This window comes from Takifugu flavidus, chromosome 1 (assembly GCF_003711565.1).
Source record: "Takifugu flavidus isolate HTHZ2018 chromosome 1, ASM371156v2, whole genome shotgun sequence".
Lineage (NCBI taxonomy): Eukaryota > Metazoa > Chordata > Actinopteri > Tetraodontiformes > Tetraodontidae > Takifugu > Takifugu flavidus.
Genome location: NC_079520.1, coordinates 28,535,531 through 28,563,217, shown reverse-complemented (window position 1 = coordinate 28,563,217; position 27,687 = coordinate 28,535,531). Strand labels below are relative to the sequence as shown.

The window sequence follows — 27,687 nt, the reverse complement described above, 5'->3', positions numbered from 1 at the left end:
AGGTGTGATGTCAGGTGGGATGTGAGGTGTGATGTGAGGTGTGATGAGGTGTGATGTCAGGTGGGATGTGAGGTGTGATGATGTGTGATGTCAGGTATGATGTCAGGTTGTGATGAGTGTCAGGGTGATGTGAGGTGTGATGTCAGTGTTGATGTCAGGTGATGTCAGGTGTGATGTGATGTGAGGTGTGATGAGGTGTGATGTCAGGTGTGATGTCAGGTGTGATGTCATGTGTGATGTCAGGGGTGGATGTCAGGTGTGATGTCAGGTGGGATGTGAGGTGGGATGTCAGGTGTGATGTCAGCTGGATGTGAGGTGGTGTGATGTGAGGTGTGATGTCATGTGTGATGTCAGGTGTGATGTCATGTGTGATGTCAGGTGTGATGTCAGGTGTGATGTGATGTGTGTGTGATGTTAGGTGTGATGTCAGGTGAGCTATCAGGTGAGATGTCAGGTGTGATGTGAGGTGTGATGTCAGGTGAGCTATCAGGTGAGATGTGAGGTGTGATGTGAGGTGTGATGTCAGGTGAGCTATCAGGTGGGATGTCAAGTGTGATGTGATGTCAGGTGTAATGTCAGGTGTAATGTCAGGTGTGAGGTCAGTGTGAGTGAGGTGTTCAGGTGTGATGTGCATGTGGTGTGATTGTCATGGGTGAGGTTTTTGATGTCGGGTGTGATGTCAGGTGTGATGAGGTGTGATGGTTCAGGTGTGATGTCAGGTGTGATTTGGGATGTATGTCAGGTGTGATGTGAGGTGTGATGTCAGGTGTTTTGTGATGTCAGGGGATGGTGAGGTTTGTGATTGATGTGACATGTTGATGTGAGGTGTGATGTGATGTGGTGTGATGGAGGTGTGTGGGGTGAGGTGTGTGATGTCAGTGTGATGTGAGGTGACAGGTGTGATGTCAGGTGTGATGTCAGGTGTGATGTCAGGTGGGATGTCAGGTGGATGTGTGAGGTGTGTGTCAGGTTGTGATGAGGTGTGATGTCAGGTGGGATGTGAGGTGTGATGTGATGTCATGTGTGATGTCAGGTGTGATGTCATGTGTGATGTGAGGTATGATGTGAGGTGAGATGTCAGGTGTAATGTTTGGTGTGATGTCAGGTGTGATGTCAGGTGTGATGTAATGTCGTGGTGTGATGTCAGTTGTGATGTGAGGTGTGATGTCAGGTGTGATGTCAGGTGTGATGTCAGGTGTGATGAGGTGTGATGAGAGGTGTGATGTCAGGTGTGTGATGTCAGGTGTGATGGGGAGGTGATGTGAGGTGTGATGTCAGGTGTGATGTCAGGTGGGATGTGAGGTGTGATGTGAGGTGTGATGTCAGTGTGATGTCATGAGTGATGTCAGGGTGATGTCAGGTGTGATGTCAGGTGTGAAGTCAGGTGTGTGATGCAGGTGTGATGTCTATGGTGTGATGTAATGTACGTGTAATGTCAGGTGTGAGGTCAGGTGTGATGTGAGGTGTGAGTTTGTGTGTCAGGTGTGATGTCAGGTGTGATGTGATGTGAGGTGTGATGTCAGGTGTGATGAGGTGGCTGAGGTCAGGTTTGATGTCAGGTGTGATGTAATGTGAGGTGTGATGTGAGGTGTGATGTCAGGTGTGATGTGATGTCAGGTGTGATTTGATGTCAGGTGTGATGTGTGATGTCAGGTGATGTCATTGTGATGGGATGTGAGGTGAGGTGTGATGTCAGGGTGATGTCAGGTGTGATGGATGTGATTGAGGTGTGATGTCAGGTGTGTGATGTCAGGTGGGATGTGAGGTGTGATGTGAGGTGTGATGTCAGGGGATGTCATGAGTGATGTCAGGTGTGATGTCAGGTGTGATGTCAGGTGTGAAGTCAGGTGTGATGGTCAGGTGTGGATGTCAGGTTCAGGTGTGATGTAATGTCACGTGTAATGTCAGGTGTGAGGTCAGGGTTGATGTTGTGTGATGTCAGGTGTGATGTCAGGTGTGATGTGATGGGGTGTGAGGTCAGTGTGATGAGGTGTGATGTCAGGTTTGATGTCAGGTGTGATGTAATGTGAGGTGTGATGTGAGGTGTGATGTCAGGTGGTGGTGTGTTGTGGTGGTGTGATGTGATGTGAGGTGTGATGTCAGGTGTGATGTGAGGTGTGATGAGGTGTGATGTCAGGTGTGATGTGATGTGAGGGTGATGGTCGGTGTGATGTCAGGTGATGTTGCATGTCTGTTGTCAGGTGGGATGTCAGGTGGGATGTTGAGGGTGATGTCAGTGTGATGAGGTGTGATGTCAGGTGGGATGTCAAATCAAATCAAATCAAATCAATCTTTATTTATATAGCGTCTTATACAATCAAAATTGTTTCAAGGCGCTTTCCAGAAATCCCAGACCTGACCCCAGACAAGCAACAGTGGCAAGGAAAAACTCCCCTTTAACAGGAAGAAACCTTGAGCAGGACCAGGCTCATGTAGGGGGACCCTCCTGCTGATGGCCGGCTGGGTAAAGAGAGAGGAGAGGAGGGAGGACAGGTAGAGGATAGGATAGGTAGGAAAGGAGAGGGGTAGAGGAGAGGAGAGAGGTAGAGTGAAGGGGAGTAGAGGACGAGGAGAAGGGGGAAAGAGGAGAGGAAAGAAGAGGAGAGGGAGAGGAAAAGGAGAAGGAGAGGAGAGGAGAGGAGAGGAGAGGAGAGGAGAGGAGAGGAGAGGAGAGGAGAGGCACAGAGCACAGAAACACACACAAAAAATATGCACAATCACTTCAACGGGGCCGGCGGTCATTATGCAGCTCCGATGGCAGTGATACCTGCAAATAGATAGAGGGGGGGGGGCGGGGGGGGGGGAGAGCAGAAAAACTACACAGAATCAGCATAACTAGTCTGCTTGATGAGGAGAGGAAAGGAGAGGAAAGGAGAGGAAACCATGACCCAGTGGAGTGACAGAGGCCTGTCAGGTGATCATGTTTCCGGACCCCGGCAGCCTTGGCCTATAACAGCATAGCTAGATGAAGACCTAACAATTAGACGACCCCCTAAGTATGATAATTTGTCTGTCTATGATAGTAACTGGAACTACTGAATTAGTAACAGTAAGCTTTTTCAAAGAGGTAGGTTTTGAGTCTGATCTTAAAAGTAGCGATGGAGTCAGCCTCCCGTACCTGGACAGGGAGCTGGTTCCAAAGCAGGGGGGCCTGGTAGCTAAATGCTCGGCCCCCCATTCTACTCCTAGAAACTCTGGGAACCACAAGTAGACCAGCATTCTGAGAGCGGAGCGGTCTATTGGGCTGATAGGGTATCACTAGCTCCTCCAGGTAGGATGGAGCTAGCCTCTGAGGACCTTGTAGGTCAGAAGAAGGGTTTTAAAAGTTATTCTAAATTTAACGGGCAGCCAATGAAGCGACGCCATTACAGGACTTATGTGATCTCTTTTGTCAATACCTGTCAGAACTCTGGCTGCAGCATTTTGGATCAACTGGAGGCTTCTTAAAGAGTTGTTTGGACACCCTGATAATAAGGAGTTACAGTAGTCCAGCTGGAGTAACAATGCATGGACTAACTTTCAGCATCAGGCTGCATCAGTAGCTTCCTGATCTTTGAGATGTTCCTCAAGTGAAAAAAGGCACTTCTAGAAACTAATTTAATGTGTGAGTTGAAGGAGAGATTTGATCAAAAGTTACTCCTAGATTCCTCACAGAGAGACTAGATGTTAATGAGATACCATCTAGAGTGATCATGTGATCTAATCTATCCTGAGAGGTTCAGGACCAAACACCATGACCTCAGTTTTTCCTGGGTTAAGGAGGAGGAAATTTGAAGACATCCAGGACTTTATGTCTTTAAGACAGGTCTGGAGCTTCACTAACTTCCTGTCCTCCTCGGGTTTCATGGATAAATAGAGCTGAGTGTCATCAGCATAACAATGAAAATTTATCCCATGCTGCCGAATAATGTTCCCTAAGGGAAGCATGTACAATGTGAAGAGGATTGGTCCGAGTACGGAACCTTGAGGAACTCCATGGCTAACCCTACTGTATGAGGAGGGAACGCCGTGGACATGGGCAAACTGGATCTATCAGATAAGTATGATCTAAACCAGTCTAGTGCTGTCCCTTTAATCCCAATCACAGTTCCAGTCTCTGTAACAGGATGCTGTGATCAACTGTATCAAAAGCAGCACTGAGGTCCAGCAGAACCAGCATAGAGACCAGTCCATGATCTGAAGCTATGAGAAGATCATTAGTGACTTTAAGAAGTGCTGTTTCTGTGCTGTGGTGAGCTCTAAAGCCTGACTGAAACATCTCAAACAGGCTGCTCTCTGCAGGTGCTCCAGTAACTGAGTCACCACCACCTTCTCTAGAACTTTAGAGATAAAAGGAAGGTTGGATATTGGCCTATAATTTGCTAAGACATCAGGATCCAGTGATGGTTTTTTAAGCAACGGCTTAATCACTGCCACCTTGTAGGGACCGGGGTACATAACCTGACACTAAAGAACCATTGATCTGGTCCAGGATAGAACTGCCTATCAGTGGTAAAACATCCTTCAACAGGTGTGTGGGATGGGATCTAAAAGACACGTAGTGGTCTTGGATTTCTGAATTAGCGATGACGCCTCAGAAAAATATATAGGGCTGAAGGAGCTTAAGGGCTCGTTGGAGACCCTGCATGTTCCCACAGTCGGCACATCTGGTGATGGTCCAGTTGTAGGGATGGCCTGGTTAGCTTTCTCTCTGATAGCTAGAACTTTATCAGTGAAGAAGCTCATGAAGTCTTCACCACTCAAGGGAAGAAGGGATACGTGGGATCTAAAAACACTGTGACCCTGTTTAATTTGGCCACAGTGCTGAAGAGAAACCTGGGGTGTGTTCTTATTTTCCTCAATCAAAGAGAAAAAAATAGCGTTCTAGCCTTGCGAGGGCCTTTTTGTATACTAATAGACAGTCTTTCCAGGCTACATGGTAGCTGTCTATCTTACAAGAATGCCACTTCCTTTCCAGTCTTCGTACTTTCTGCTTGAGGGTCCTGATATGTGAATTATACCAGGGGGCACACCTCCTCTGATTTACTATTTTCTTTTCAGGGGGGCAACAGAATCAAGCGTGATTCTCAGTGAGGTTGCTGCCCTTCAGCAACAGAGTCAACCTCAGCAGGCTCAGATTATAATGACTGATCCCTGGGGAAACACACGGTGGTCCTGAGATCAGCACAGGGATCACTTCCTTAAACTTAGCTACAGCATTATCTGAGAGACATCTGCTATAGTAGACTTTGTTCTGAGCATAGAAGAATCCTTAATCATAAATGTAAAAGTGATCAAAGAGTGGTCTGACAGGACTGGGTTCTGAGGGAACACTGACACATGTTCTAACCTCAACACCATAAGTCAGGACTAGATCTAGGGTGTGGTTAAAGCTATGATTGGTTGGTTGTTTATCTGCTGGAGGAAACCAACTGACTCAAGTAATGAAATGAAGCCATTTCTAAAGCTGTCGTTTATAACGTCCATATGGATGTTAAAGTCTCCAATGATAATGACTTTTTCCGTTCTAAGGACCAAGTCAGATAAGAAGTCAGAGAACTCAGACAGGAACTCTGAATGTGGCCCAGCAGGGGGCCGATATACAACTGCAAACAGAAGTGGCTTTTCTGTCCTCCAGTTCAGATGAGTGATGCCAAGAGTCAGGCTTTCAAATGAACTGGAGCCATGTTTTGGTCTGGGATTAATTAATAACTTGGAGTGATAGATTGCTGCCACTCCCCCTCCTCGACCAGTAACACGAGGAATATGATAATTCAGATGGGTAGGAGGAGTAGATTCATTTAAGCTAACATACTCCTCCTCCTGAAGCCAGGTCTCAGTAAGACAAAATAAATCAATGTGATGATCCGCTATCAGGTCGTGCACTAACAGGGATTTACACAAAAGAGATCTAATATTTAACAGTCCACACTTAATTGTGATATTTGTTTCTCCAACTTGTGCTTCAGTATTAATTTTAATAAGATTTTGGTGATTGACCGCTCCCCTGCTCTGTGCTTGGTGAACTTTTAACCGTGGAACAGAGACTACCTCTATAGTGTTAAATATGTTATTGTTGGTGGATGAGGGTTCTATGGAAGCAGCAGAGAGGTGTGTAAGACCACAACTCTGCCTCCTGGTCTGGACCCTGGATTGTCAGGTCACTTTGGGTCTAATAAAATTAGCCAGATTACTAGAAATGAGAGAAGCGCCATCTCGAGTGGGATGGACACCGTCTCTCCTAATCAGACCAGGTTTTCCAGAAGGTGCTCCAATTGTCTATAAAGGCCACCTGGTTATCGGGGCACCACCGTGACAGCCAGCGACGAAGCGATGACATGCGGCTAAACATCTCATCGCTGGCCAGATTGGGGAGGGGACCAGAGAATGCTACGGAGTCCGACATCGTTTTTGCGTAGTTACACACCGACTTCGAGGCTAAGGGGAAAGACATAGGTATTGGGAGGCAAAAGGAAGGAGAGGGAGAAAGTGGGTTGAGGAAAGGAAGAGTATCAGGGAAATGTGGAGTGAAGAAACAGAAGGGGAAGAAGGATCAGAATAAAAGGAAGGGGGGCAAAGAAAGAAAGGGACGCATAAAAATTAAAGACAAGAAATATTAAAAAGACAAACAGAAGAGGAGTATAAAAAGGGAAACAGAAATCCATCAAGAAACAGAGGGGAAGAAGGGAGAAGAACAAAAACAAGAGGCAAAATCCAAAAGAAGGGAAGGGAAATTTAAATTGAAAACTAAAAAACTCAGGGACAAAATAAGAGGAGTATTTAAAAGGGAAAGAGAAACCGAACAACTCAGATTGGAAATAGAAATTGAAGGGACAACAGGGCAACATAGAATCAAATCAAATCAAATCAAATCAAATCATGTGAGGTGTGATGTCATGTGTGATGTCAGGTGTGATGTCAGGTGTGATGTGAGGTGTGATGTCAGGTGTGATGTCAGGTGTGATGTCAGGTGTGATGTGAGGTGAGATGTCAGGTGTGATGTCAGGTGTGATGTGTGATGTGAGGTGGTGTGATGTCAGGTGTGATGTCAGGTGTAATGTCAGGTGTGATGTGAGTGAGATGTGAGGTGTGATGTCAGGTGTGATGTGAGGTGTGATGTGAGGTGGTGATGTCAGGTGTGATGTGAGGTGTGATGTCAGGTGTGATGTGAGGTGTGATGTCAGGTGTGATGTCAGGTGTGATGTGATGTCAGGTGTGATGTCAGGTGTGATGTGATGTCAGGTGTGATGTCAGGTGTGATGTGATGTCAGGTGTGATGGCAGGTGTGATGTGATGTGAGGTGTGATGTCAGGTGTGATGTGATGTCAGGTGTAATGTCAGGTGTGAGGTCAGGTGTGATGTGAGGTGTGATGTCAGGTGTGATGTCAGGTGTGATGTGATGTGAGGTGTGATGTGAGGTGTGATGTCAGGTGTGATGTGAGGTGTGTGTGATGTCAGGTGTGATGTCAGGTGTGATGTCAGTTGTGATGTCAGGTGTGATGTCAGTTGTGATGTCAGGTGTGATGTCAGGTGTGATGGGATGTCAGGTGTGATGTGATGTCAGGTGTGATGTCAGGTGGGATGTGAGGTGTGATGTCAGGTGTGATGTGATGTGATGTGATGTGATGTCAGGTGTGATGTGAGGTGTGTGATGTGATGTCAGGTGTGATGTCAGGTGTGATGTCAGGTGTGATGTCAGGGTGATGTCAGGTGTGTGATGTCAGGTGATGTCAGGTGTGATGAGTGTGATGTCAGGTGTGATGTCAGGTGTGATGTCAGCTGTGATGTCAGGTGGATGTGATGTGAGGTGTGTGATGTCAGGTGTGATGTCAGGTGTGATGTGAGGTGTGATGTCAGGTGTGATGTCAGGTGTGATGTCAGGTGATGTCAGGTGTGATGTGATGTCAGGTGTGATGTGAGGTGAGGTGTGATGTCAGGTGTTATGTGAGGTGTGATGTCAGGTGTGATGTGATGTCAGGTGTGATGTGATGTCAGGTGTAATGTCAGGTGTGAGGTCAGGTGTGATGTGAGGTGTGATGTCAGGTGTGATGTCAGGTGTGATGTCAGGTGTGATGTGATGTGATGTGAGGTGTGATGTGAGGTGTGATGTGAGGTGTGTGTGATGTCAGGTGTGATGTGATGTGTGATGTCAGGTGTGATGTCAGGTGTGATGTCAGGTTGTGATGTCAGGTGTGATGTCAGGTGTGAGGTCAGGTGTGATGTCAGGTGTGATGTCAGGTGGGATGTGAGGTGTGTGATGTGAGGTGTGTGATGTCAGGTGTGATGTCAGGTGTGATGTCAGGTGGGATGTGAGGTGTGATGTGAGGTGTGATGTGAGGTGTGATGTGATGTGAGGTGTGATGTCAGGTGTGATGTCAGGTGTGATGTCAGGTGTGTGTGATGTGAGGTGTGATGTGAGGTGGTGATGTCAGGTGTGATGTCAGTGTGATGTGATGTCAGGTGTGATGTGTGATGTGAGGTGAGATGTGAGGTGTGATGTGTGATGTGAGGTGTGATGTGAGGTGTGATGTGATGTGAGGTGTGTGATGTGAGGTGAGATGTGAGGTGTGATGAGGTGTGATGTCAGGTGTGATGTCAGGTGTGATGTGAGGTGGGATGTCAGGTGTGAGGTCAGGTGTGATGTCAGTGTGATGTCAGGTGTGATGTCAGGGTGATGTGAGGTGTGGTGTGATGTCAGGTGTGATGTCAGGTGTGATGTGAGGTGTGATGTGAGGTGAGATGTCAGGTGTGATGTCAGGTGTTATGTGAGGTGTGATGTCAGGTGTGATGTCAGGTGTGATGTCAGGTGTGATGTCAGGTGTGTGTGATGTCAGGTGTGATGTGAGGTGGGATGTCAGGTGTGATGTCAGTGTGTGATGTCAGGTGTGATGTCAGGTGTGATGTGAGGGTGATGTCAGGGGTGATGTGAGGTGTGATGTCAGCTGTGATGTCAGGTGTGATGTGATGTGAGGTGTGATGTCAGGTGTGATGTCAGGTGTGATGTCAGGTGTGATGTCAGGTGTGTGTCAGGTGTGATGTCAGGTGTAATGTCAGGTGTGATGTGAGGTGGGATGTCAGGTGTGATGTCAGGTGTGGTGTGAGGTGTGATGTCAGGTGTGATGTGAGGTGTGATGTCAGGGGTGATGTGAGGTGTGATGTCAGCTGTGATGTCAGGTGTGATGTGATGTGAGGTGTGATGTCAGGTGTGATGTCAGGTGTGATGTCAGGTGTGATGAGGTGTGATGTCAGGTGTGATGTCAGGTGTGATGTCAGGTGTGATGAGGTGTGATGTCAGGTGTGATGTCAGGTGTGATGTCAGGTGGGATGTCACCTGCTCACCCTGTCCTCCTCCTGATGGTGGACGTGTGTCTCCTGTCTTCACCTCTTGTCTTGGTGTTTGCAGTGTCATCCTGCCGAGTCTCTGCGCCTGTTCGTCCCTCACTGCTGCAGCGTCATTTCCCACATCACCCACAGTCAGTACCACCGTGGGGGGGGGGGGGGGTTTTTTGGGGGTGTGTGTGTGTGGGGGGGGGGGGGGTGTTGAGTTACTGGCCTCCATCCTGGAGGACCTCCATCCTGAACTCCATCCTGAACTCCATCCTGGCCTTCATCCTGACCTCCATCCTGGAGGGCCTCCATCCTGACCTCCATCTGACCTCCATCCTGGAGGGCCTCCATCCTGACCTCCATCCTGACCTTCATCTGGCCTCCATCCTGGAGGGCCTCCATCCTGGAGGACCTCCATCCTGGCCTCCACATCCTGGAGGGCCTCCATCATGGAGGACCTCCATCCTGGCCTCCATCCTGACCTCCATCCTGACCTCCATCCTGACCTCCATCCTGGCCTCCATCCTGGCCTCCATCCTGACCTCCATCCTGGCCTCCATCCTGGAGGGCCTCCATCCTGGAGGGCCCCATCCTGGAGGACCTCCATCCTGACCTCCATCCTGACCTCCATCCTGGCCTCCATCTGACCTCCATCCTGACCTCCATCCTGGCCTCCATCCTGGAGGGCCTCCATCCTGACCTCCATCCTGACCTCCATCCTGGCCTCCATCCTGGAGGGCCTCCATCTGGAGGGCCTCCATCCTGGAGGGCCTCCATCTGACCTCCATCCTGACCTCCATCCTGACCTCCATCCTGGCCTCCATCCTGGAGGACCTCCATCCTAGCTCTGCTGGTTGCAGAGTCACAGGACTAGAGAAGGTGGTAGAACCACCCTCATCCACCACAATAATGCTCTCCTACACCAGCTGCCTCCTACTGGAGGAGCTCCAGGAATGGGAGATGGGGCTGTGTCATGGGCTCACCAGTGTTCCCAGTAGTGAACATAAAGGAAGAAGAGAAGAAGGCTCTGGCCACCTTCAGAAGACCATCTCCCACCCAGATATGTGGGCAACAACAGGGCCCGGGTTAAAAAGCAAGAACGAGGCTTCACAGCCCACATCAGCACCTTGGACCAGTCCATCCAGTTCAGCAGAAGGTCTGATGTCTGGTCTCCTGGACACCTGGATGTGTGCAGGAACCTACACTGACCAGGAGCTAGTTTCCAAACATGCGCTGCAAGAGGAGCTCCCTAAAACATGTCCTACCTGAACTAGATCTTCATCCACAACACAAAAAGACCAGAGCAGTCAAGAGTCAGTGAAGAGGGCACCACCCACTGTCCCGGATCAGGGGACCCTAAAGGCCGGCTGACGACCACACATTCAGCCCAAGTAGCTCAGGTAGCCTGGACCTCCACCAACCTGGTCAGAACTGAAGATCTTCTTACTTGGACCTGAGGAACCTGAGGAACTCTGTATGTTTCTGGCTTTGTAGGTCACCAGGAACGGTGCGTGATGTTTGTTGTGTGCAGGAACATCAGCAAAGGACTGATGATGAGACGGGTTCTGCACCACAACGAGATTTGGGTTGATTCGTTTAAAGTTGGGAAATAAGATGAGTGATGTCATGATGCTACAGAGCCACTAGCACCTGCTAACTCAAGGGCTGAATGCTAACGTTTTCTCAGTAATACAGTCTATGGTGTGTGTGTGTGTGTGTGTGTGTGGTGTGTGTGTGTGTGTGTGTGTGTGTGGTGTGTGTGTGTGTGTGTGTGTGCGTGTGTGTGTGTGTGTGTGCAGACGAGGACTTTCAGGGTGAAGATGAGCTGGATAAGGAGCTGCTGTGGAATCTGCAGCTGCTCTCTGAGGTGAGACGAGCGTCGTCATTTTACTCCTGTTTTAGCATCATCCTGCGCCTGAAGCTGAGAGGAGAGCGCTAAATAAAACGTTAAATAAACCGTCAAATAAAGCGTTAAATAAAGCGTTAAATAAAGCGCTAAATAAAACCCAGTAGTGGACACGTTACACATCTGCTCTTATTTAACCAGAACATACTGGTACCTTCTCTGGGTGGTTTTATGACTCTGATGAGGTGTGTGTGTGTGTGTGTGGTGTGCGTGTGTGTGTGTGTGTGCGTGTGTGTGTGTGTGTGTGTGTTCAGGTGACCCGCGTGGACGGCGAGCAGCTGCTGAAGTACCGGGCGGAGCTGGAGCGGGTCCTGTGCGTGTGTGTGCGTGTGCGCTGTAAGCCGGCCTACGTGCTGGCCTGCGGCCTCCTGGAGCACTGCCTGCGCTCCCTCTCCCTCATCTACCCCACTGAGTACCGCAGCACCGCCGGAGGCTTCCACGCCGACCTCCCCATACGGGTAATGACCTCCAGGCCCGGTTCCCTCGGCCTCACTGGTCCAGAGGAGCCTGTGTTTGCTCGTTAGGAAGAACTATGAGGAGGAGCTGAGGCCTGGAAAGGTTCCTGGTTCTGATGAGGCTCTAGAGAACCCGTCTGGGCTCACAGTTGAGATGTTCTGCATGAGCTTCATGCTTGAGGGCGGCCTAATGCTAATTAGCTTAGCTGAAGCACTATTTGTGAGGCAGAACTGCAGAGGAGGAACTATAGAGCCAGAACCATTTGGACTAAACTAGCTGTGCGGGTCCTGTTGCAGGACTGGGGCCGGGCCGGAGACGTGGCTGCCCTCGGGGTGCACTGGCACGTGCCCAGTCGGGAGGAGGAGGACTTTGTTTTCCAGTTGTTGTCCCGCCTCCTGCAGCCGGAACTGCAGCGGATCCAGGATCACGTTAGCGGGGATCAGCCAATGAGCAGGTGGGTCCAGTTCCCCCAGAACCAGCAAGGTTCCTGTTGCCTGAGGGAAACTCAGATGTAACTGTTGGTGTCAGGGAGGAGCTGCTGCAGAGTCTGGCTGTGGTGCAGCACTGCCTGCTGGGGGCAGGAGGCCTGCTGCCCCCCCTGGAGGGGCCACCGGTTCCTGATCTGTGAGACACACACACGTGCCCCCCCCCCCCCACACACACACACACACTCAGTCCTTGTCCTCTGTCCTCCAGCGTCTCTTCTCTGGTGGATCTGGGGGAGGTGCAGCTCCACGTCGGCGTCGACTACGGTAAAACGGCTCCGGTCTCCCTTCATGTCGTCGATGCTCTTCTGTCCCCGTCTCACGTCCTGACGCCGTCTGTGTCTCCTGGTCTCCAGACGCGGGTCGGCAGGACCACCGAGCGTCCGTGTGCAGAACCATGAGGCTGCTGCTGCGTGAGTCCAGCCGCGTCCCCCCTGGCGGCCTGACGCCCGTCACACCTCTGCTCTGTTGCAGGTCACATCCTGGAGAACTCGGAAGACGACACCAAGTCGCTCTTCGTCATCATCAAGGTGCCCGAAGCCTGGTGTGTGTGTGTGTGTGTGTGTGTGTGTGTGTGTGTGTGTGTGTGTGTGTGTGTTCTGCCTCACGCTGCTCTTGTCTGCACAGGTCATCAGCCACCTGCTGCTCTTCAGAGGAACCCACCGGAAGGACTTCGACTCGCGCTGGAAGAGCTTCACCTTGGTCAAGAAGTCCATGGAGAACCGGGTGAGTGTGAAGGCCCGGTGCCGGAGTGATCGGGGGAACCGGGTGAGTGTGAAGGCCCGGTGCCGAGTGATCGGGGGAACCGGGTGAGTGTGAAGGCCGGTGCCGGAGTGATCGGGGGAACCGGGTGAGTGTGAAGGCCCGGTGCCGGAGTGATCGGGGGAACCGGGTGAGTGTGAAGGCCCGGTGCCGGAGTGATCGGGGGAACCGGGTGAGTGTGAAGGCCCGGTGCTGGAGTGATCCGGGGAACCGGTGAGTGTGAAGGCCCGGTGCCGCCGGTGCCGGAGTGATCCGGACTCATGACTCTGTCCTGCAGCTTCTGGGGAAGAAGCAGCACATCCGGGCGCTCCTCATCGACCGCGTGCTGCTGCAGCATGAGGTACGTGCACACGTGCACACGTGCAGCCGCTCTCCTGCAGCGTGCACGTGACGTGCACTGAGATGGTCCCAATTATGTGTGAGCAGATGAGGAAGCTGGTGGTGGAGGGCGCCGAGTATAAAGTGGTTCACCAGGAGCTGCTGTGTGACCTGCTGCTGCTCTGCACCAGCACCTACAGCGAGGTGAGACATCACCAGTCCCCAGTAACCGGTAACCAGTCCCCAGTCCCCAGTAACCAGTCCCCAGTAACCAGTAACCAGTCCCCAGTCCCCAGTAACCAGTAACCAGTACCAGTCCCCAGTAACCAGCACCCAGTAACCAGTCCCCAGTAACCAGTAACCAGTAACCAGTCCCCAGTAACCAGCACCCAGTAACCAGTCCCCAGTAACCAGTACCCAGTCCCCAGTAACCAGTCCCCAGTAACCAGTACCCAGTCCCCAGTAACCAGTCCCCAGTAACCAGTCCCCAGTAACCAGTACCCAGTCCCCAGTAACCAGTCCCCAGTAACCAGTCCCCAGTAACCAGTACCCAGTCCCCAGTAACCAGTCCCCAGTAACCAGTCCCCAGTAACCAGTAACCAGTCCCCAGTAACCAGTCCCCAGTAACCAGCACCCAGTCCCCAGTAACCAGTCCCCAGTAACCAGTCCCCAGTAACCAGTCCCCAGTCCCCAGTCCCCAGTAACCAGTCCCCAGTAACCAGTCCCCAGTCCCCAGTAACCAGTCCCCAGTCCCAGTCCCCAGTAACCAGTCCCCAGTCCCCAGTCCCCAGTACCCAGTCCCCAGTAACCAGTCCCCAGTAACCAGTCCCCAGTCCCCAGTCCCAGTCCCCAGTAACCAGTCCCCAGTCCCCAGTCCCCAGTAACCAGTCCCCAGTAACCAGTCCCCAGTCCCCAGTCCCCAGTCCCAGTCCCCAGTAACCAGTCCCCAGTAACCAGTCCCCAGTCCCCAGTAACCAGTCCCCAGTAACCAGTCCCCAGTCCCCAGTAACCAGTCCCCAGTAACCAGTCCCCAGTAACCAGTCCATAATCAGACCCGTACCTGCTCGTAGGTGCGTGGCCGTGCACAGACCCTGCTGGCCTCTGCGCTGGGCATCTTCAGCTTCGCCTACAGGGACCTGGTCCCCAGGATCCTGGGGCTGCTGGCTCCGCAGGGCAGCGGCAGCACGCAGCATCAGCTGAAGGTGAGCGGCGTCTCCACAGGTGAGCGGCTGCAGCTCGGCTCCGCTAAGGTTGCCCCTCTCCCTCAGGGGGCGCTCTACTGCCTGCTGGCCCTCCACAGCAGCACCCTGCACGCCGGGGCCAGGGACTGGGACTACGTGGGCCAGGTGTGGCCCGCTCTGGTCCGCTGTGGCCTGTCTCCAGCCATGTCCCTGGAGAAGCCTTCCATCGCTCACCTGCTCGATGACATCATCGACCGCATCCACCGGCAGCACGACACCATTGGGATCTACTTTACCGTGAGCGCCGCAGCAGCACCGGTTCCGCTCGCCGCCATCGTCTGACCTGTCGCTCGGCTTCCAGGTGAGCGAGGGCTGCGTGAGCATCGCCGGCCTGATGGCCCGGTCCGATAACCCCCGGCCCTGCTCAGCGGCGCCATCTGTGGACGAGCTGAAGGAGGGGCTGCAGCGCCAGAGGATCAGGAACGTGGTCGCGTCCAGGCAAGAACCACCGCAGGCGCTCATAACCTGCTCAGCAGAGCTTCTGACCTGCTCTTCTTGGGTCCACAGAAAATATGAGAAGCTGGTCAACGACCTGCTGGACTGTCTGGAGGACAGAGATCTGTAGGTTCCACCAGGGCCACGGGAGCTGGGGACCCGGCTCCTGTGACTCTTGTGTGCTGCTCTTTCAGGCCCTGGAAGTTCGAGTACATGGCTGCAGACCTGCTGGCGCTGCAGCTCAGGGACGACCACCCCCTGCCCCCCGACGGCGTCCTGTACTTCACCCAGAGCCTCACGCACGACTCCATCAACATCCGGAAGGTCTGTTTGAGTCTGTGCGGACGGAGCGTTGGCAGGACCCGTCAGCTCATCCCTGCGCTTCCCTTCCCGGCCTCCAGGTGGCGATCTTAGCGATGGCGGGAATATTAAAGCAACTGAAACGACCCACGAAGAAGGTGGCCCTGAAGCCGTCCGATATCAGTGAGCCCGACGCCCAACGCGGTGGTGCTGCGGTCTGTGCGGGCCCGCCGGGACACCTGTCCTCTTGCTGTGCAGGTGGTGTTGAGGACCCTGGCGGCCCGTGTTCTGGCGACCGCGAGTCCAACCGCTGGCTGCAGTACCACAGCCGGGACCTGCCCCTGAGCCAGGAGCGCTGGGACGCCCTCCGCTACGTGGAGAAGACTCACTGGGGCTACAGCTGCTGGCCCAGGTAAGGAGGCCCGGCCCGGCCCGGCCCACGACCCGGCCCACGTACAGCCGACCCTGCTGGCGTCCATTTTGTTGTGTAACTCACAGCAGGTGTCCGTTGTGTCCCAGACAAGTGATGATCCAGGCGGCCTCTGAGGACCCCCAGCATGACCTGCCTTATGAGGACATGAGCGAGGTGTGTGCGCGCTCCCTCGCCCGGCTCCGCCATCCCGACGTTCCTCACGCGGTTCTTTCTGTCGCTCAGGGCGAAAAGATCGTCTTCGAGTATTTCTCGGACGCAGAGTTCGTGGAGCAGCTGCTGGACTTCCTGTCTCTGGAGGAGCGCAAAGGGAAGGACAGCTTCAACCCGCGGCGCTTCTGCCTCTTCAAGGTCCACGAGTCCTCAGACCGGCCCGGTCCAGGAGGCGTGCTGAGCTAAACTGGCTGACCTCTGATTGACAGGGACTGTTTCGTAACTATGGCGACGCCTTCCTGCCGTTGCTGTGGCCTCACCTGGAGCGGCTCGCAAGCTCCTCCCACGAGAGCTCGCAGAGGTGTGTGTGTGAGATCACGGCGGGCCTGATCAGGGGCAGCAAACTGTGGAGCTTCAACAAGGTAACACACACACGCACACACACACACACGCACACACGCACACACACACACACACACACACACACACGCACACACACACACACACACACACACACACACACGCACACACGCACACACACACGCACACACACACACACACACCACGCACACACACACACACACACACACACACACGCACACACACACATCATGACATCACTCATGTGCGTGTGTGTGTGTGTGTGTGTGGTGTGTGTGTGTGTGTGTGTGCAGGTGGACCGGCTATGGAGAGGGTTGTGCCCCCTGATCAGAACAGCTCTGAGCAACATCACCATGGAAACCTACACCGACTGGGGCACCTGTATTGCGACGGCTTGTGTAAGTTCACAAACGGATGAATAAATGTGTTTGTTGTAGTTTGTGGAGTTCCTAAAAACAACATGAGACTTGTGGCTGTTTACGATGCATCACCGTCGTTTCCTGTCAGATTTGTGTTGAGGGGGCGGCAGCATTAGCCTCCAGGGGGCGGCAGCATTAGCCACCAGGGGGCAGCATGCTGTTCAGCCTGTCCCCAGGCTAATGTTAGCATTTTAGCTCATTTCTGGATGTTTCTCAACAGGAGGGTCGCGACCCCAGGAAGCTCCACTGGCTGTTTGAGATGCTGATGGAGAGCCCCCTCAGTGGGGAGGGCGGCTCCTTCAGGGACGCCAGGTGAGCTGGCACCTGTCACCACGTCTGTGTGCGGTGCTAACAGAGCCTGACCCCCCCGCCCCCCCCCCCCAGTCTGCTGTATGTTCTCCAGGGGGGGCTGGCCCAGCAGCAGTGGAGGGTTGCTGAGCTGCTGCACAGACTGCTGGCGTACCTGGAGCCCAAACTCACACAGGTGTACAAGAACGTCCGAGAGCGGATCGGGAGGTAAACGTCCTCCTCTGGGAGAGACCAGCCTCATGGAGCCTGCTGGTCTCAGGGCTCTGGATGTGTCAGTAAATGTGAATAGTGCGTGTGACTAAAGGCATTTTGAAATCCCCCCCTTCCTCCCCCCTCTCTCTCCTCTCCCCCCCCTCTCTCTCTCTCTTCACCCCCCCCCCCAGTGTCCTGACCTATATCTTCATGATAGACGTGGCTCTGCCCAACACTCGGCCCACCTCCTCCCCCCACGTTTCAGACTTCGTCACCCGGGTTCTGGAGCGACTGACCCCCCTCATGTCAGAGGCGGAGATCCACAACCAGGAGGAGGACGTCAGCCAGGAGACCAACGAGCACAGCCAGGCCGTCAAGCTGCTCAAAACGGGTCAGGATGTGCTGGCGTCCTCCTGACATCAGAGCGGCCATGAGGAACGTCTTCACTGTCACAGCTAGCTAACATTGGCTAACGCTAGTTAGCCTCATTGCCACAGACTCTTTACTACCTTTAACCATTGACCAGGTTAACCAGTTAGAGTCATTGACCAGGTTAACCAGTTACAGTCACCACAGGGACGTCTGCTTCCTTCTTACAGACCATTACGTTCTCAGTCCTGGTGATGGATTCATGTTGTTGGTCACAGTTTGGTGTTTTCAGCAGTGTGTGTGTGTGTGTGTGTGTGTGTGTGTCTGTGCGTGTGTGTGTGTGTGTGTGTGTGTGTGTGTGTGTGTGTGTGTGTGTGTGTATGTGTGTGTGTGTGTGTGTGTGTGTGTGTGTGTGTGCGGTTTTACAGTGTTAAAGTGGTTGATGGTGAGTGCTGGTCGAACCTTCACCACTCCAGTTAGACAGCAACTGCAGCTCCTGCCTCTGCTCTTTAAGGTAACACACACACACACACACACACACACACACCACACACACACACACCACACACACACACACACACAAAGAGCATATCACCATATTATCACCAACTCTCACTCAACTTATTTTACTCCTTCCCCCCTTCTCTCCCTCCTGTCCTCTCTCCCCCCTCCCCCCCTCTCTCCTCTCCCCCTTACTTCCCCCCTCACCCCCCTCTCTCCTCTCTCCCCTCCCTCCTTCCCCTCTCCCCCCCTCTCCTCCCCCCTCTCCCCCCCTCTCTCCCCCTCTCCCCCTCTCTCCTCCCCCCTTTCTCACCCCCCCCCCCCTGCAGATTGCTCCGGTGGAGATTGATGAGAACTATGATGAGATGAAGCAGGACGCGCGCACCTGTCTCTCCCTCATGTCCCAGGGTCTCCTGTATCCTGAGCACATCCCTCTGGTTCTGGCAGCTCTGGAGGAGGTGAGGCACACATGCACGCTCATACACGTGCACGCTCACACACGTGCACGCTCACACACATGCACGCTCATACACGTGCACGCGCACACACATGCACGCTCACACACATGCACGCGCATACACGTGCACGCTCACACACGTGCACACGTTGCTGCTGTCACAGTGTTGATGCTGCCCTGTTGCTAAGGCGACGGCTGAGCTCCTGCTTGGTCAGTCATGTGCAGCTCTGCATGCGAGCGTGTCTCCAGCCCTGGACCTGGAGGCTCAGGCAGCCGGTCCCACCTTCAGAGCTGGACCCCCCCCCCCCCCCCCCCCCCCCCACCCAAGGCCTCAGCCTCCTCAGGACACACCTACACAGGTGTGACGCGGCCCGGCCTCAGTAACACCCGTGTCTCTGCAGATGGCGGGCAGCTGGTCGTGGCACGCCCGCTTCTCGGTGCTGACCTACCTGCAGATCATGGTCTTCTACAACCTGTTCACGCTGCTCAGTTTACCTGGCCAGGTGCTGCGGGTCCGAGTGCTGGTGCTGCAGCTGCTGCTGGACGAGCAGCTGGAGGTAGCTCAGATGTGGCTCCACCCTGAGCAGGGGACCCCCCCTCGTACCCCCCAGCACACACTGAGTTCTGCTTCCTGCTGGCAGGTGAGGGACATGGCGGGCACCACCCTCAGTGGTTTGCTGCAGTGCCAGTTCTTCCCCCTGGACCTGGAGCTGCAGGAGCACCTCCAGGCGCTGAGCCAGACCCGCCTCCCCAGGGCCCGGGGGGAACTGGCCTCCTCAGGTACACACACACACACGCACGGTCTCAGGAACACACTCCCTTCACTCTTCACTGTGCGTGCAGACCTGGTGCGGCGCCACGCCGGCGTGCTGGGCCTCAGCGCCTGCATCCTCTCCAGCCCCTACCACGTCCCAGACTGGATGCCTCAGGTTCTGATGGAGCTGAGTGACCATCTCAACGACCCACAGCCCATCGAGGTGCACAAACACAAACGTTCTTGTCCAGAACAGGTTAGATCGGGATCCTCTCCAGGCCCCAGCTGGGGGGCTGGGATGATCCATCCCATCACTTTACTCCTCCTCTCCTTGGAGCTTGAGGAGCCCCAGAACATCTGAGGAGCACCTGCTGCCCCTGAGCAGAGCCTTTAGTGACGCCCTCTTTCCTCAGATGACCGTCAAGAAGACGCTGTCGGAGTTCAGGCGCACCCACCACGACAACTGGCCGGAGCATCGGCAGAGCTTCACCGACGACCAGCTGCTGGTGCTCACCGACCTGCTGGTGTCGCCGTGCTACTACGCCTAGACGCCCCCACGCCGCGGCGCCTCCAGACGAGCTAACGCCACCGCTGGTTCTGCTGGAGCTCAGCGGGGCGGAGACTGGTCCACGCCCCGATGCAGAAGCTCACATCGGACTTTTTAGAGGAGTTGTGATGGTGAATCAGACCTTTAGCTGCAATAAACGTACGCCGGTAATAACAATGTAATAATGTTTCAATACCAAAGCACTTGTGATGTAATAACTGGAAGCATGTAAACATTCATAAAACCAGACACACAGTGGGAAATAGATGTATTTACTGTGAATAAATCTTTCATTTCCAAACGAGGGTTTATTCCCTGATGAGCGGGTCCGGCTGCAGGTTTGTGACCGTTTCTGCTCATTTTGTTCACAGTGTAACCATGGTAACGTACGTCACAACCCACAATAGTTCCATAAACCCTGAGCTGACCGTAAAATGAGCTAAATGATGTTAGCGTTGGGATTAGCATTAGCTGTGATAGCATGTTTGCAGCTGCTGAGCAGTTTGTGCTTCACCAGCGTTTCTAAGGAGAACAGGTGAGCGTCTCTGTCCTCGGGCAGGATCGTCCTCACGGCCTCTGCCAGCTCCAGCAGGTACTCCGAGTTCTTCCCGCTGGGACCAGTGCAGCGGACGATCTGATTGGCTATCTCCTCTAGAGGGGCGGGGCCCAGGAAGTTGGGATCGTCTGGAGAGCCGATGTAGAGCAGCGTCTGCTGGGGCGAAGCGCTGAGCGACGGACGCGGGTGGAAGCTGACGGAGATGACCCGGTAGCCGCCCTTCTCTCTGTGGTCCAGGTACCGCTTCACTTCCTGTTCCCGGCCCGTCGGCAGCTTGTAGGCCACGCCCCAAACGCAGCCCTGAGACACAGAGAAGGTCATGATCCTGATGGCGTGACCGTCCCCCTCCAGCCAGGTGGGATTCACCTGAGTTCTTACCTCTGGATCCTCCACCAGGGTCACGACCCGGCCGGGCTGGGGTGATAATAAAGATGAGAGCGAGTCAACACAAGAACATGAACATGACGTTAGTCTACAACAGAACCGCTGCCAACTCTTCAGGTCCAGGGACCAGAACCATCAGTGAGCTCCTGCGGGGCAGCCATGTTGGATCCGAGCTCAGGTGAAAACAGGTGTAACTGACCAGAACTGAAACGGTGCTGACTTGGAATGACAGTACGACCCGTGTCATCAGAACTGGACCCACCTGGCCCGGGACACCCCGGTGGTCGGTGCTCCCCTGCCAGAACCGACGGCTGAAGCCTTCAATGTAGCCAATCCTCTTGTCTTCATAAGGAAAATCCACCTTCCAGATCAGAGAGCCGTATCCAAAAACCCACATGGCTGCGCCGTCGTTATAACAAGGTTATAGGTAATAAAGCCGGAATAACACGGTTTTAAGATGGGCGGTTCGGATCTCCCGGGTTAATGGCTGGATCTTATAATAAATGACGACTCGGGAGTCTCGGTTTGAAACAAACATTATCGATTAAGATCCTGTGAGCCCATTTCAACAACACACCGGAAATGGTTGTTCCGGCCCGAAGCTCCGCAGCATTGTTAGCCCGTGTTAGCCCGTGTTAGCTCGTGTTAGCCCGTGTTTCTAAAACTGGACCGACTTCAGTGACCCGGGACACAACTGACCCGCTTTATTGAATGACTCCAGATAAGTCTGACGCATAAAGCGGCTTTAGCACCGCTAAACACCGCTAACATGGTAACGTTTACGGTGCACCTGCTGCAGCGACACTGAACTTCCGGTAGGCTCCTTTCACAATAAACTACAGGCGTACGACGATTTGAACAAGTATTTAAATATCAAAAGTTACTAATAGCTAAAAAAAAAAATTCAAACGAAAATAAGATCATATTTTCTGCTGAGCTAATGTAGTTTTGCTGTAATTTGTGTTCCTGTTTGCCATCCAAAGAGGTCCGGAAACGCTTCCGCTTTTACTTTGAAAACAAGCCGCAGTTGTGCTAAATATCTGCTAAATATCAGCTTTTTAAGGTTTGTAGAAATTTAACCTCTGCCCGACCTATTTCACTCCACACTGACTGTCCTTAAAATTTATAGACGTTAATTTATATTTGTGTTATTTACATACGTATATCCGTTAGTAAATACTCCTTAGATGCAGGTGGACACGGCCTTACACAGATATACATGCATTTCTCTATAAGTACTATTAGTTTTAATGGTAGTATTACATTTAAAAGTAGTTGAATTTATTCATTTATTCAGTCAATTTCTTAACTGGCTTGTAAGTGGTGTTTTACTGTAGTAAAATAAAACAAAACAGTCACCATTCTAACAGCAGGGGGCGCTGTTCTGCCAGCTCCTTCACGCAGATAAACAGGCACCGAACGTTCCTCCAGCGTGGAAACACTGATTCACAACCAAACAAGTGTTTCAGCCTGTGACGTCATCAGCGTGAGCAGCAGCGTCCCAGCCTGTGATGTCATCAGCGTGAGCAGCAGCGTCCCAGCCTGTGATGTCATCAGCGTGAGCAGCTGCAGCGTCCCAGCCTGTGATGTCATCAGCGTGAGCAGTAGCGTCTCAGCCTGTGATGTCATCAGCGTGAGCAGCAGCAGCAGCGTCCCAGCCTGTGATGTCATCAGCGTGAGCAGCTGCAGCGTCCCAGCCTGTGATGTCATCAGCATGAGCGGCAGCAGCAGCAGCAGGGTCCCAGCCTGTGATGTCATCAGCGTGAGCAGCAGCAGTGCCCCAGCCTGTGATGTCATCAGCGTGAGCAGCAGCGTCTCAGCCTGTGATGTCATCAGCATGAGCAGCAGCAGCAGCGTCCCAGCCTGTGATGTCATCAGCGTGAGCAGCAGCAGCAGCGTCCAGCCTGTGATGTCATCAGCATGAGCAGCAGTAGCAGCGTCCCAGCCTGTGATGTCATCAGCGTGAGCAGCAGCAGCGTCCTAGCCTGTGATGTCATCAGCATGAGCAGCAGCAGCAGCAGGGTCTCAGCCTGTGATGTCATCAGCGTGAGCAGCAGCAGCAGCGTCCCAGCCTGTGATGTCATCAGCATGAGCAGCAGCAGCAGCCTCCCAGCCTGTGATGTCATCAGCGTGAGCAGCAGCAGCGCCCCAGCCTGTGATGTCATCAGCGTGAGCAGCAGCAGCGTCCCAGCCTGTGATGTCATCAGCGTGAGCAGCAGCAGCAGCCCAGCCTGTGATGTCATCAGCGTGAGCAGCAGCAGCGTCCCAGCCTGTGATGTCATCAGCGTGAGCAGCAGCAGCAGCGTCCCAGCCTGTGATGTCATCAGCGTGAGCAGCAGCAGCAGCGTCCCAGCCTGTGATGTCATCAGCGTGAGCAGCAGCAGCAGTCCAGCCTGTGATGTCATCAGCGTGAGCAGCAGCAGCGTCCCAGCCTGTGATGTCATCAGCGTGAGCAGCAGCAGCAGCAGCAGCAGCATCCCAGCCTGTGATGTCATCAGCGTGAGCAGCAGCAGCCCAGCCTGTGATGTCATCAGCGTGAGCAGCAGTTTCTCACACCTTCCGACCTTCAGCTTGTAGCCTTGCTGACATCAGCAGCTGCAGAATCTTTGCAAAAACATCTGGAATTGTAAGCACGATGGTGCCGGCACTATTCCCAGCTAAGAGGCCTGTCTGTGTTGAGTTAGCATGCTAGCATCCATGTCCCGCTCCATCAGCAACAAGCAGACGGGTCAGGTTGGTCCAGAGTGGCGGCGCCGCCCAGGACTCCTCCCAGACCATAAGTGTCGACCTCCTGTGGTGTGTTTGGGAATTTAAGGTTGGGGTTTAGTTTGTCTGTCACTAATAAATGTCGTTTTGCTTTATCGTGTGTGTGGACTCCCTTCTTTGAAACTCACCCTCCTTTCGTAACTGCTCCATCTCCAGCTGCTAACATGCTACTGCTAATTCGGTAACTTGTTAGCATGTTAGCACTGAGCCAGGTTAGGCTGCTCAGCGTCAGCGTTCATCTTCTCTCGCTACCGTCAAAGCTAAGATGTTAATGTCATAAATGTCCTGGCCTGTGTGTTGGTGCCCTGTGTTTGTGTTCCTGGTTCTCTCACTAGGGGGCGTGGTGGCTTCACCTGGGTACGTTCCCTTGGTGACCATCACACCTGCAGCTGCTCACCAATCAGCACCCTTCAGAAGCCGCGGCCTCCTGATCGCCAGCGTCCGATCGATCCTTCGGCTTTGTGGTGAACGTGGGTCAGTGGTATCGTCTCGCGTTCCGTTCCCCGTCTCTTCCTGGGTCACCAGGCGCCGCTCGTTCAGAGGAACGAGCTTTTCACTGCCTGAGTTCATTAAAGTCTGTCTGAAGCTCGACCGAACATTACGATCAGACCAACATGGATCCGGCAGACGATGAGGCGGTTCTGCTCCTGGGTCCGAGCCTCCGCTGCGTTACTGTCGGCGCCACATGTTCCCGTTCCTGAGCGGGACTCGGGTGCAGCGGTTGTGGAGCCCGTGCAGCTTGGCCCTGCCAGCTGGGCCCTCTGAGGGGGTCTGCCTGTGTTGTGGGCCACCAGGCCACTTCGTCAGTGGGTACACGGTCCGGTTAAGGGGACGGAGCAGGCCTGCACATGCAGGAGTGCTGGCATGCGGAGCCGTTTCCTGCTCTACGTCCTCCCACCTCCCTGGAACGCTCTGGCTTCACAAGTCTATTTGCCTCTCGTTCTTGGTGCTGACGACAGTTTTATTGACTTGGATGTGGTCAAGCAGGCCAACATCCCTGTTGAGGTCCTGTCCGAGCCAAAGACCATCCTGGGCTTAGATGGCAATGTCCTGGCCAACGTGACCCACTGTACTGCACCTCTGACCCTCGTCATATCAGGGCATCACAGGAAGATGATCCAGTTCTTTCTTATCCCCTCTTCTCCCTCCCTGGCAGTCCTCGGCGCCCCCTGCTAGCCCGCCACAACCCTCACTTTGACCGGGTGGCCAGGAGGCTAACTAGCTAGAGCATAAGCTGTCATTCAAACGGCCTGTGCTCAGCTCTCCTCTTCACTGAGCAGTTCAGAGCCAGCACCTGAGGGCTCGGATCTCTCCACTGTGCCGGAGGTTTACCATGACCTGGGGGAGGTCTTTAGCAAGCAGCGGCCCGTGTGGCTCCCCCCTCATCGCCCCCACGACTGGGCCATGGACCTGCTTCCTGGGGCCCCCGTTGGAGAGTCGCTGGCAGCAGGACTGATTCGGCCATCTTCATTCCCCCAGGGGGCAGGTTTCTTCTTCGTATAGAAGAAGGATGGCTCTCTCCAGCCTTGTATTGACTAGAGAGGCCTCAATGACATCACCTCCAAGAATAAGTACCCTTTACCCCTTCTCGACTCTGCCTTTGGTCCACTCCAGCGAGCCCGGCATTCTTCCAGGCTGACCTGGGCTCTCACGGACTCTGCATTTCCTTAGGCAACACTTCTGGTGGCCTTCCATGGCTTGAGATGCCAAGGCCTTCATAGCGGCCTGTCCAGTTGGTGCCCGAGGAAAGTCCTCCTGCCGGCCTTCTCAGTCCGCTAGACACCCTCTGATCAGAGGAGATGATGTGGAGTGAAGAGAGCTGGAGGGGAGGTGAGCTAAGTTGGAGCTGATAGCAGTTGTGGAGATGAGTAGGCGTCGATGTCAAGGTTGGAGCTTTGCTTCTACTGAGGGAGCCGAGCTGATGACGAAGACGATGAGGAGGGGGCAGCAGCTGCGTCAGAGAGGAACAGAGCAGATAATTAATAGAGTGGAGCCAGCGTAAAGCTGCCGGAGCCTCGACCGGAGCCCCGACCGGAGCCCCGACCGGAGCCCCGACCGGAGCCCCGACCGGAGCCTCGACGGAGGAGGAGAGCTCAGGTGAAGAGACTGGGGAGCCATAAAGCTCTTTCCTCTTCCTCCATCTTGCTCCTCGTTTTAACCATGGCTGGAGTCCAGGAAGCTGCCTGAGGTTCCTGTTGGGCGTCGACAGACCTGCTGCTAGATGACAAAAACAGTGTGAAACTGCCGACTGTAACAAATCAAGCTCATGTTTGACAGTGAAAGCCAAGAACACCCAAATCAGGACGACCCAAAGCAGCAACAGTAACAGTTCCAGTAAATAAGGGTCAGATGTTACAGTTTGGGATTTTTCAATCAAGCATTTTTGTCATATTTATTAAAACTGTGAGCTGAGTAAAATGATGAGTGGAGAAGCAGGAAACACAACCCATCAGACAGGCGGCGTGCACCTCGTGCACCTGTGGACCTCACACTCACCTGTGGCTTTAGGCTTCAGGAGCTGGAACCACAGTGGAGTTGAGTAAACATCAGCTGTCCCTCATTATTCAACGTACAAGCTGGGTCAGTCCAGGTAGAGTCAGCCGGCCCGCTGACCTCTGACCCAGGACACAGCTTCCGTCTTGAGGTGTGTCACCATATTCTGGTCGACCCAAACTCTCCTCGGCTTCTTCACCTTTTTCTAAAGTAAAGGAGGTTTTCCCGAGGTCACAGGGCAGCAGCGAGGGGCTCCTGACGCACCCTCTTTGCCTCCTCCTCTGGTTTCTTTGGCCGTTTTGTGTTTTCAGCGCCATCATGGGGGTGTGAACCAAAGAAGAACTTGCAGGGATGAGGTTAGCACGAGTGGCTGGGGTCAGATTGGAAACGTAGCCGGGCCTCCTGGGAAGGGAATTGTTTCCAGGGACTGCAGGGGTTACATGGAAAAGCTGAGAGAATGAGAATGGGGTGGGGGTTGGGGGGGGTGAGCAACATAAGGAGCCCTTCTCTCCTCCCAGCCCTCCTCCATTTTATGTCATTTGTAGCATTCTGTCCCTCCTCCGCCTCTCCTCGTGTTCCTGGTCCTTATCAGATAAGTGAGGATGCCTTCATCCTAAAAGGTGCTACTAGGGCTCTCTTACTGTGTGTGTGTGTGTGTGTGTGTGTGTGTGTGTGTGTGTGTGTGTGTGTGTGTGTGTGTGTGTGTGTGTGTGTGTGTGTGTGTGTGTGTGACAGTTATGGGAGCTTGTCATCATGCTCCTTTAGATCAATGGAGCACAGTTGCCTAGCAACCTGCTGATCAGGGGAAAGGAGGCGGTGGTGGTTGGTGGGGGGAGGTGGCACAAGATTAGAAAAGAGAGAGATGGAGGAAAAAAGGGAAGAGAAGTGGGTGAGATGAGCAGTAAAGAATGCGCTGGTTTGATGACAGGAAGTGGAGAGCGGCGTGGAGCCGATGTGTCACAGGGCTGCTGTAAGCTAACGGGAGAGAGGCTGTAGGTGGAACTCTGCATATATTAAGTGTGAGTGTGGGCAACAATGGTTTGGGGATGAGTGGAGGGTGATGCTATCGTGCCTCAAAAGAACATCAGAGCTCAGCAGAGTGACGCCAGCACGCTCACTCATTTAGCTGCTGATTTAATTATCGTTATCTTAAAGTGGGGAAGGCGGCACGCTGGGAGAGAGGACGTCTGAGACACAGAGATGGAGGGAGGGAGGGAGGGAGGGAGGGAGGAGCCAGGGCAGGAAACGACAGGGAGGGAGGAGAGAGGGCAGGAAATGAGCAGGGGAGGGAGGTAGGAGAGAGGGAGGGAGGAAGGAGCCAGGCAGGAAACGACAGGGAAGAGGAGGAGATGGAGGGAGGGAGAGAGAGGGGGGAGAGCAGGGATGGAGGAGGGAGGGAGGGAGAGGGAGGAGAGAGGGAGGGAGGCCGAGAGGGAGGGAGGAAGGAGCCCGGGCAGGACGACCTCCAGGTATGGAGGACTTAGAAGGGAGGAGGGAGGGAGGAGAGAGGTAGAGGGGAGTTCCCCCTTTCGAGAGAGGGACTTTCTTTTTCCTCGCTCTGAGAGGGGATGGGGCCTTCCTTTCGTCCGAGAGGGCTTCCTTCTGTCGCTCCTTCTTCTTTCTTTCTGTCCTGAGGGACGCTTTTCTCTTTCTCCTTTCTTTCTTCTCCTTTCTTGCCGTTGCTCTGTCCTTCCTTCCGTTCTTTCCCCCCCCCTAGGATTCCTGCATTTTTTTTTCTTTTATCCTTCTCATTGCGCTGGTATTCTC

The 27,687-nt window shown here is 53.6% G+C and overlaps 4 protein-coding genes across 7 annotated transcripts in view; 2 read left to right on the top strand and 2 right to left on the bottom strand.

The window, feature by feature from the left end:
• Positions 1 to 20,040, top strand: part of psme4b (proteasome activator subunit 4b) — a 32,238-nt gene extending 12,198 nt beyond the window's left edge. The window contains 31 exon segments of the mRNA XM_057059254.1: positions 9,383 to 9,452; positions 11,106 to 11,173; positions 11,467 to 11,670; positions 11,965 to 12,122; positions 12,197 to 12,292; positions 12,365 to 12,420; positions 12,510 to 12,566; positions 12,628 to 12,683; positions 12,781 to 12,879; positions 13,193 to 13,255; positions 13,342 to 13,437; positions 14,304 to 14,435; positions 14,502 to 14,711; positions 14,776 to 14,912; positions 14,982 to 15,035; positions 15,104 to 15,233; positions 15,311 to 15,392; positions 15,468 to 15,621; positions 15,729 to 15,795; positions 15,865 to 15,990; positions 16,062 to 16,214; positions 16,467 to 16,571; positions 16,813 to 16,904; positions 16,977 to 17,108; positions 17,285 to 17,484; positions 17,891 to 17,976; positions 18,293 to 18,421; positions 18,822 to 18,977; positions 19,062 to 19,200; positions 19,264 to 19,397; positions 19,588 to 20,040. Of these exon segments, the coding sequence (XP_056915234.1) occupies positions 9,383 to 9,452; positions 11,106 to 11,173; positions 11,467 to 11,670; positions 11,965 to 12,122; positions 12,197 to 12,292; positions 12,365 to 12,420; positions 12,510 to 12,566; positions 12,628 to 12,683; positions 12,781 to 12,879; positions 13,193 to 13,255; positions 13,342 to 13,437; positions 14,304 to 14,435; positions 14,502 to 14,711; positions 14,776 to 14,912; positions 14,982 to 15,035; positions 15,104 to 15,233; positions 15,311 to 15,392; positions 15,468 to 15,621; positions 15,729 to 15,795; positions 15,865 to 15,990; positions 16,062 to 16,214; positions 16,467 to 16,571; positions 16,813 to 16,904; positions 16,977 to 17,108; positions 17,285 to 17,484; positions 17,891 to 17,976; positions 18,293 to 18,421; positions 18,822 to 18,977; positions 19,062 to 19,200; positions 19,264 to 19,397; positions 19,588 to 19,722 (3,576 nt within the window). The 3' untranslated portion in view covers positions 19,723 to 20,040.
• msh2 (mutS homolog 2 (E. coli)) overlaps positions 1 to 27,687 on the bottom strand; it is a 151,115-nt gene that overhangs the window by 33,382 nt on the left and 90,046 nt on the right. The gene's annotated exons all lie outside the window — the stretch shown is intronic.
• On the bottom strand, positions 19,977 to 21,451 carry chac2 (ChaC, cation transport regulator homolog 2 (E. coli)). Of its 3 annotated transcripts, XM_057011516.1 has the most exons (3): positions 20,924 to 21,445; positions 20,656 to 20,691; positions 19,977 to 20,577 (listed from the first exon to the last, which is right to left on the bottom strand). In XM_057011516.1, exons 1-3 carry the CDS (start codon positions 21,056 to 21,058, stop codon positions 20,161 to 20,163), a joined length of 588 nt encoding a protein of 195 aa, XP_056867496.1. In that variant the 5' UTR covers positions 21,059 to 21,445; the 3' UTR covers positions 19,977 to 20,160. The 3 variants fall into 3 exon arrangements, with proteins under 3 accessions (XP_056867496.1, XP_056867486.1, XP_056867504.1); XM_057011506.1 differs by having other exon boundaries at positions 19,977 to 20,691; positions 20,924 to 21,451; XM_057011524.1 differs by lacking the exon at positions 20,656 to 20,691 and having other exon boundaries at positions 20,924 to 21,449.
• Positions 21,336 to 23,522, top strand: LOC130512995 (uncharacterized). 2 transcript variants are annotated; one of them, XR_008946572.1, is made up of 2 exons: positions 21,336 to 21,476; positions 22,053 to 23,522. XR_008946572.1 is itself a non-coding variant. In XM_057011536.1 (2 exons), exon 2 carries the CDS (start codon positions 22,582 to 22,584, stop codon positions 23,236 to 23,238), a length of 657 nt encoding a protein of 218 aa, XP_056867516.1. In that variant the 5' UTR covers positions 21,499 to 21,724; positions 22,053 to 22,581; the 3' UTR covers positions 23,239 to 23,522. The 2 variants fall into 2 exon arrangements, 1 of the variants encoding a protein (XP_056867516.1); XM_057011536.1 differs by lacking the exon at positions 21,336 to 21,476 and adding an exon at positions 21,499 to 21,724.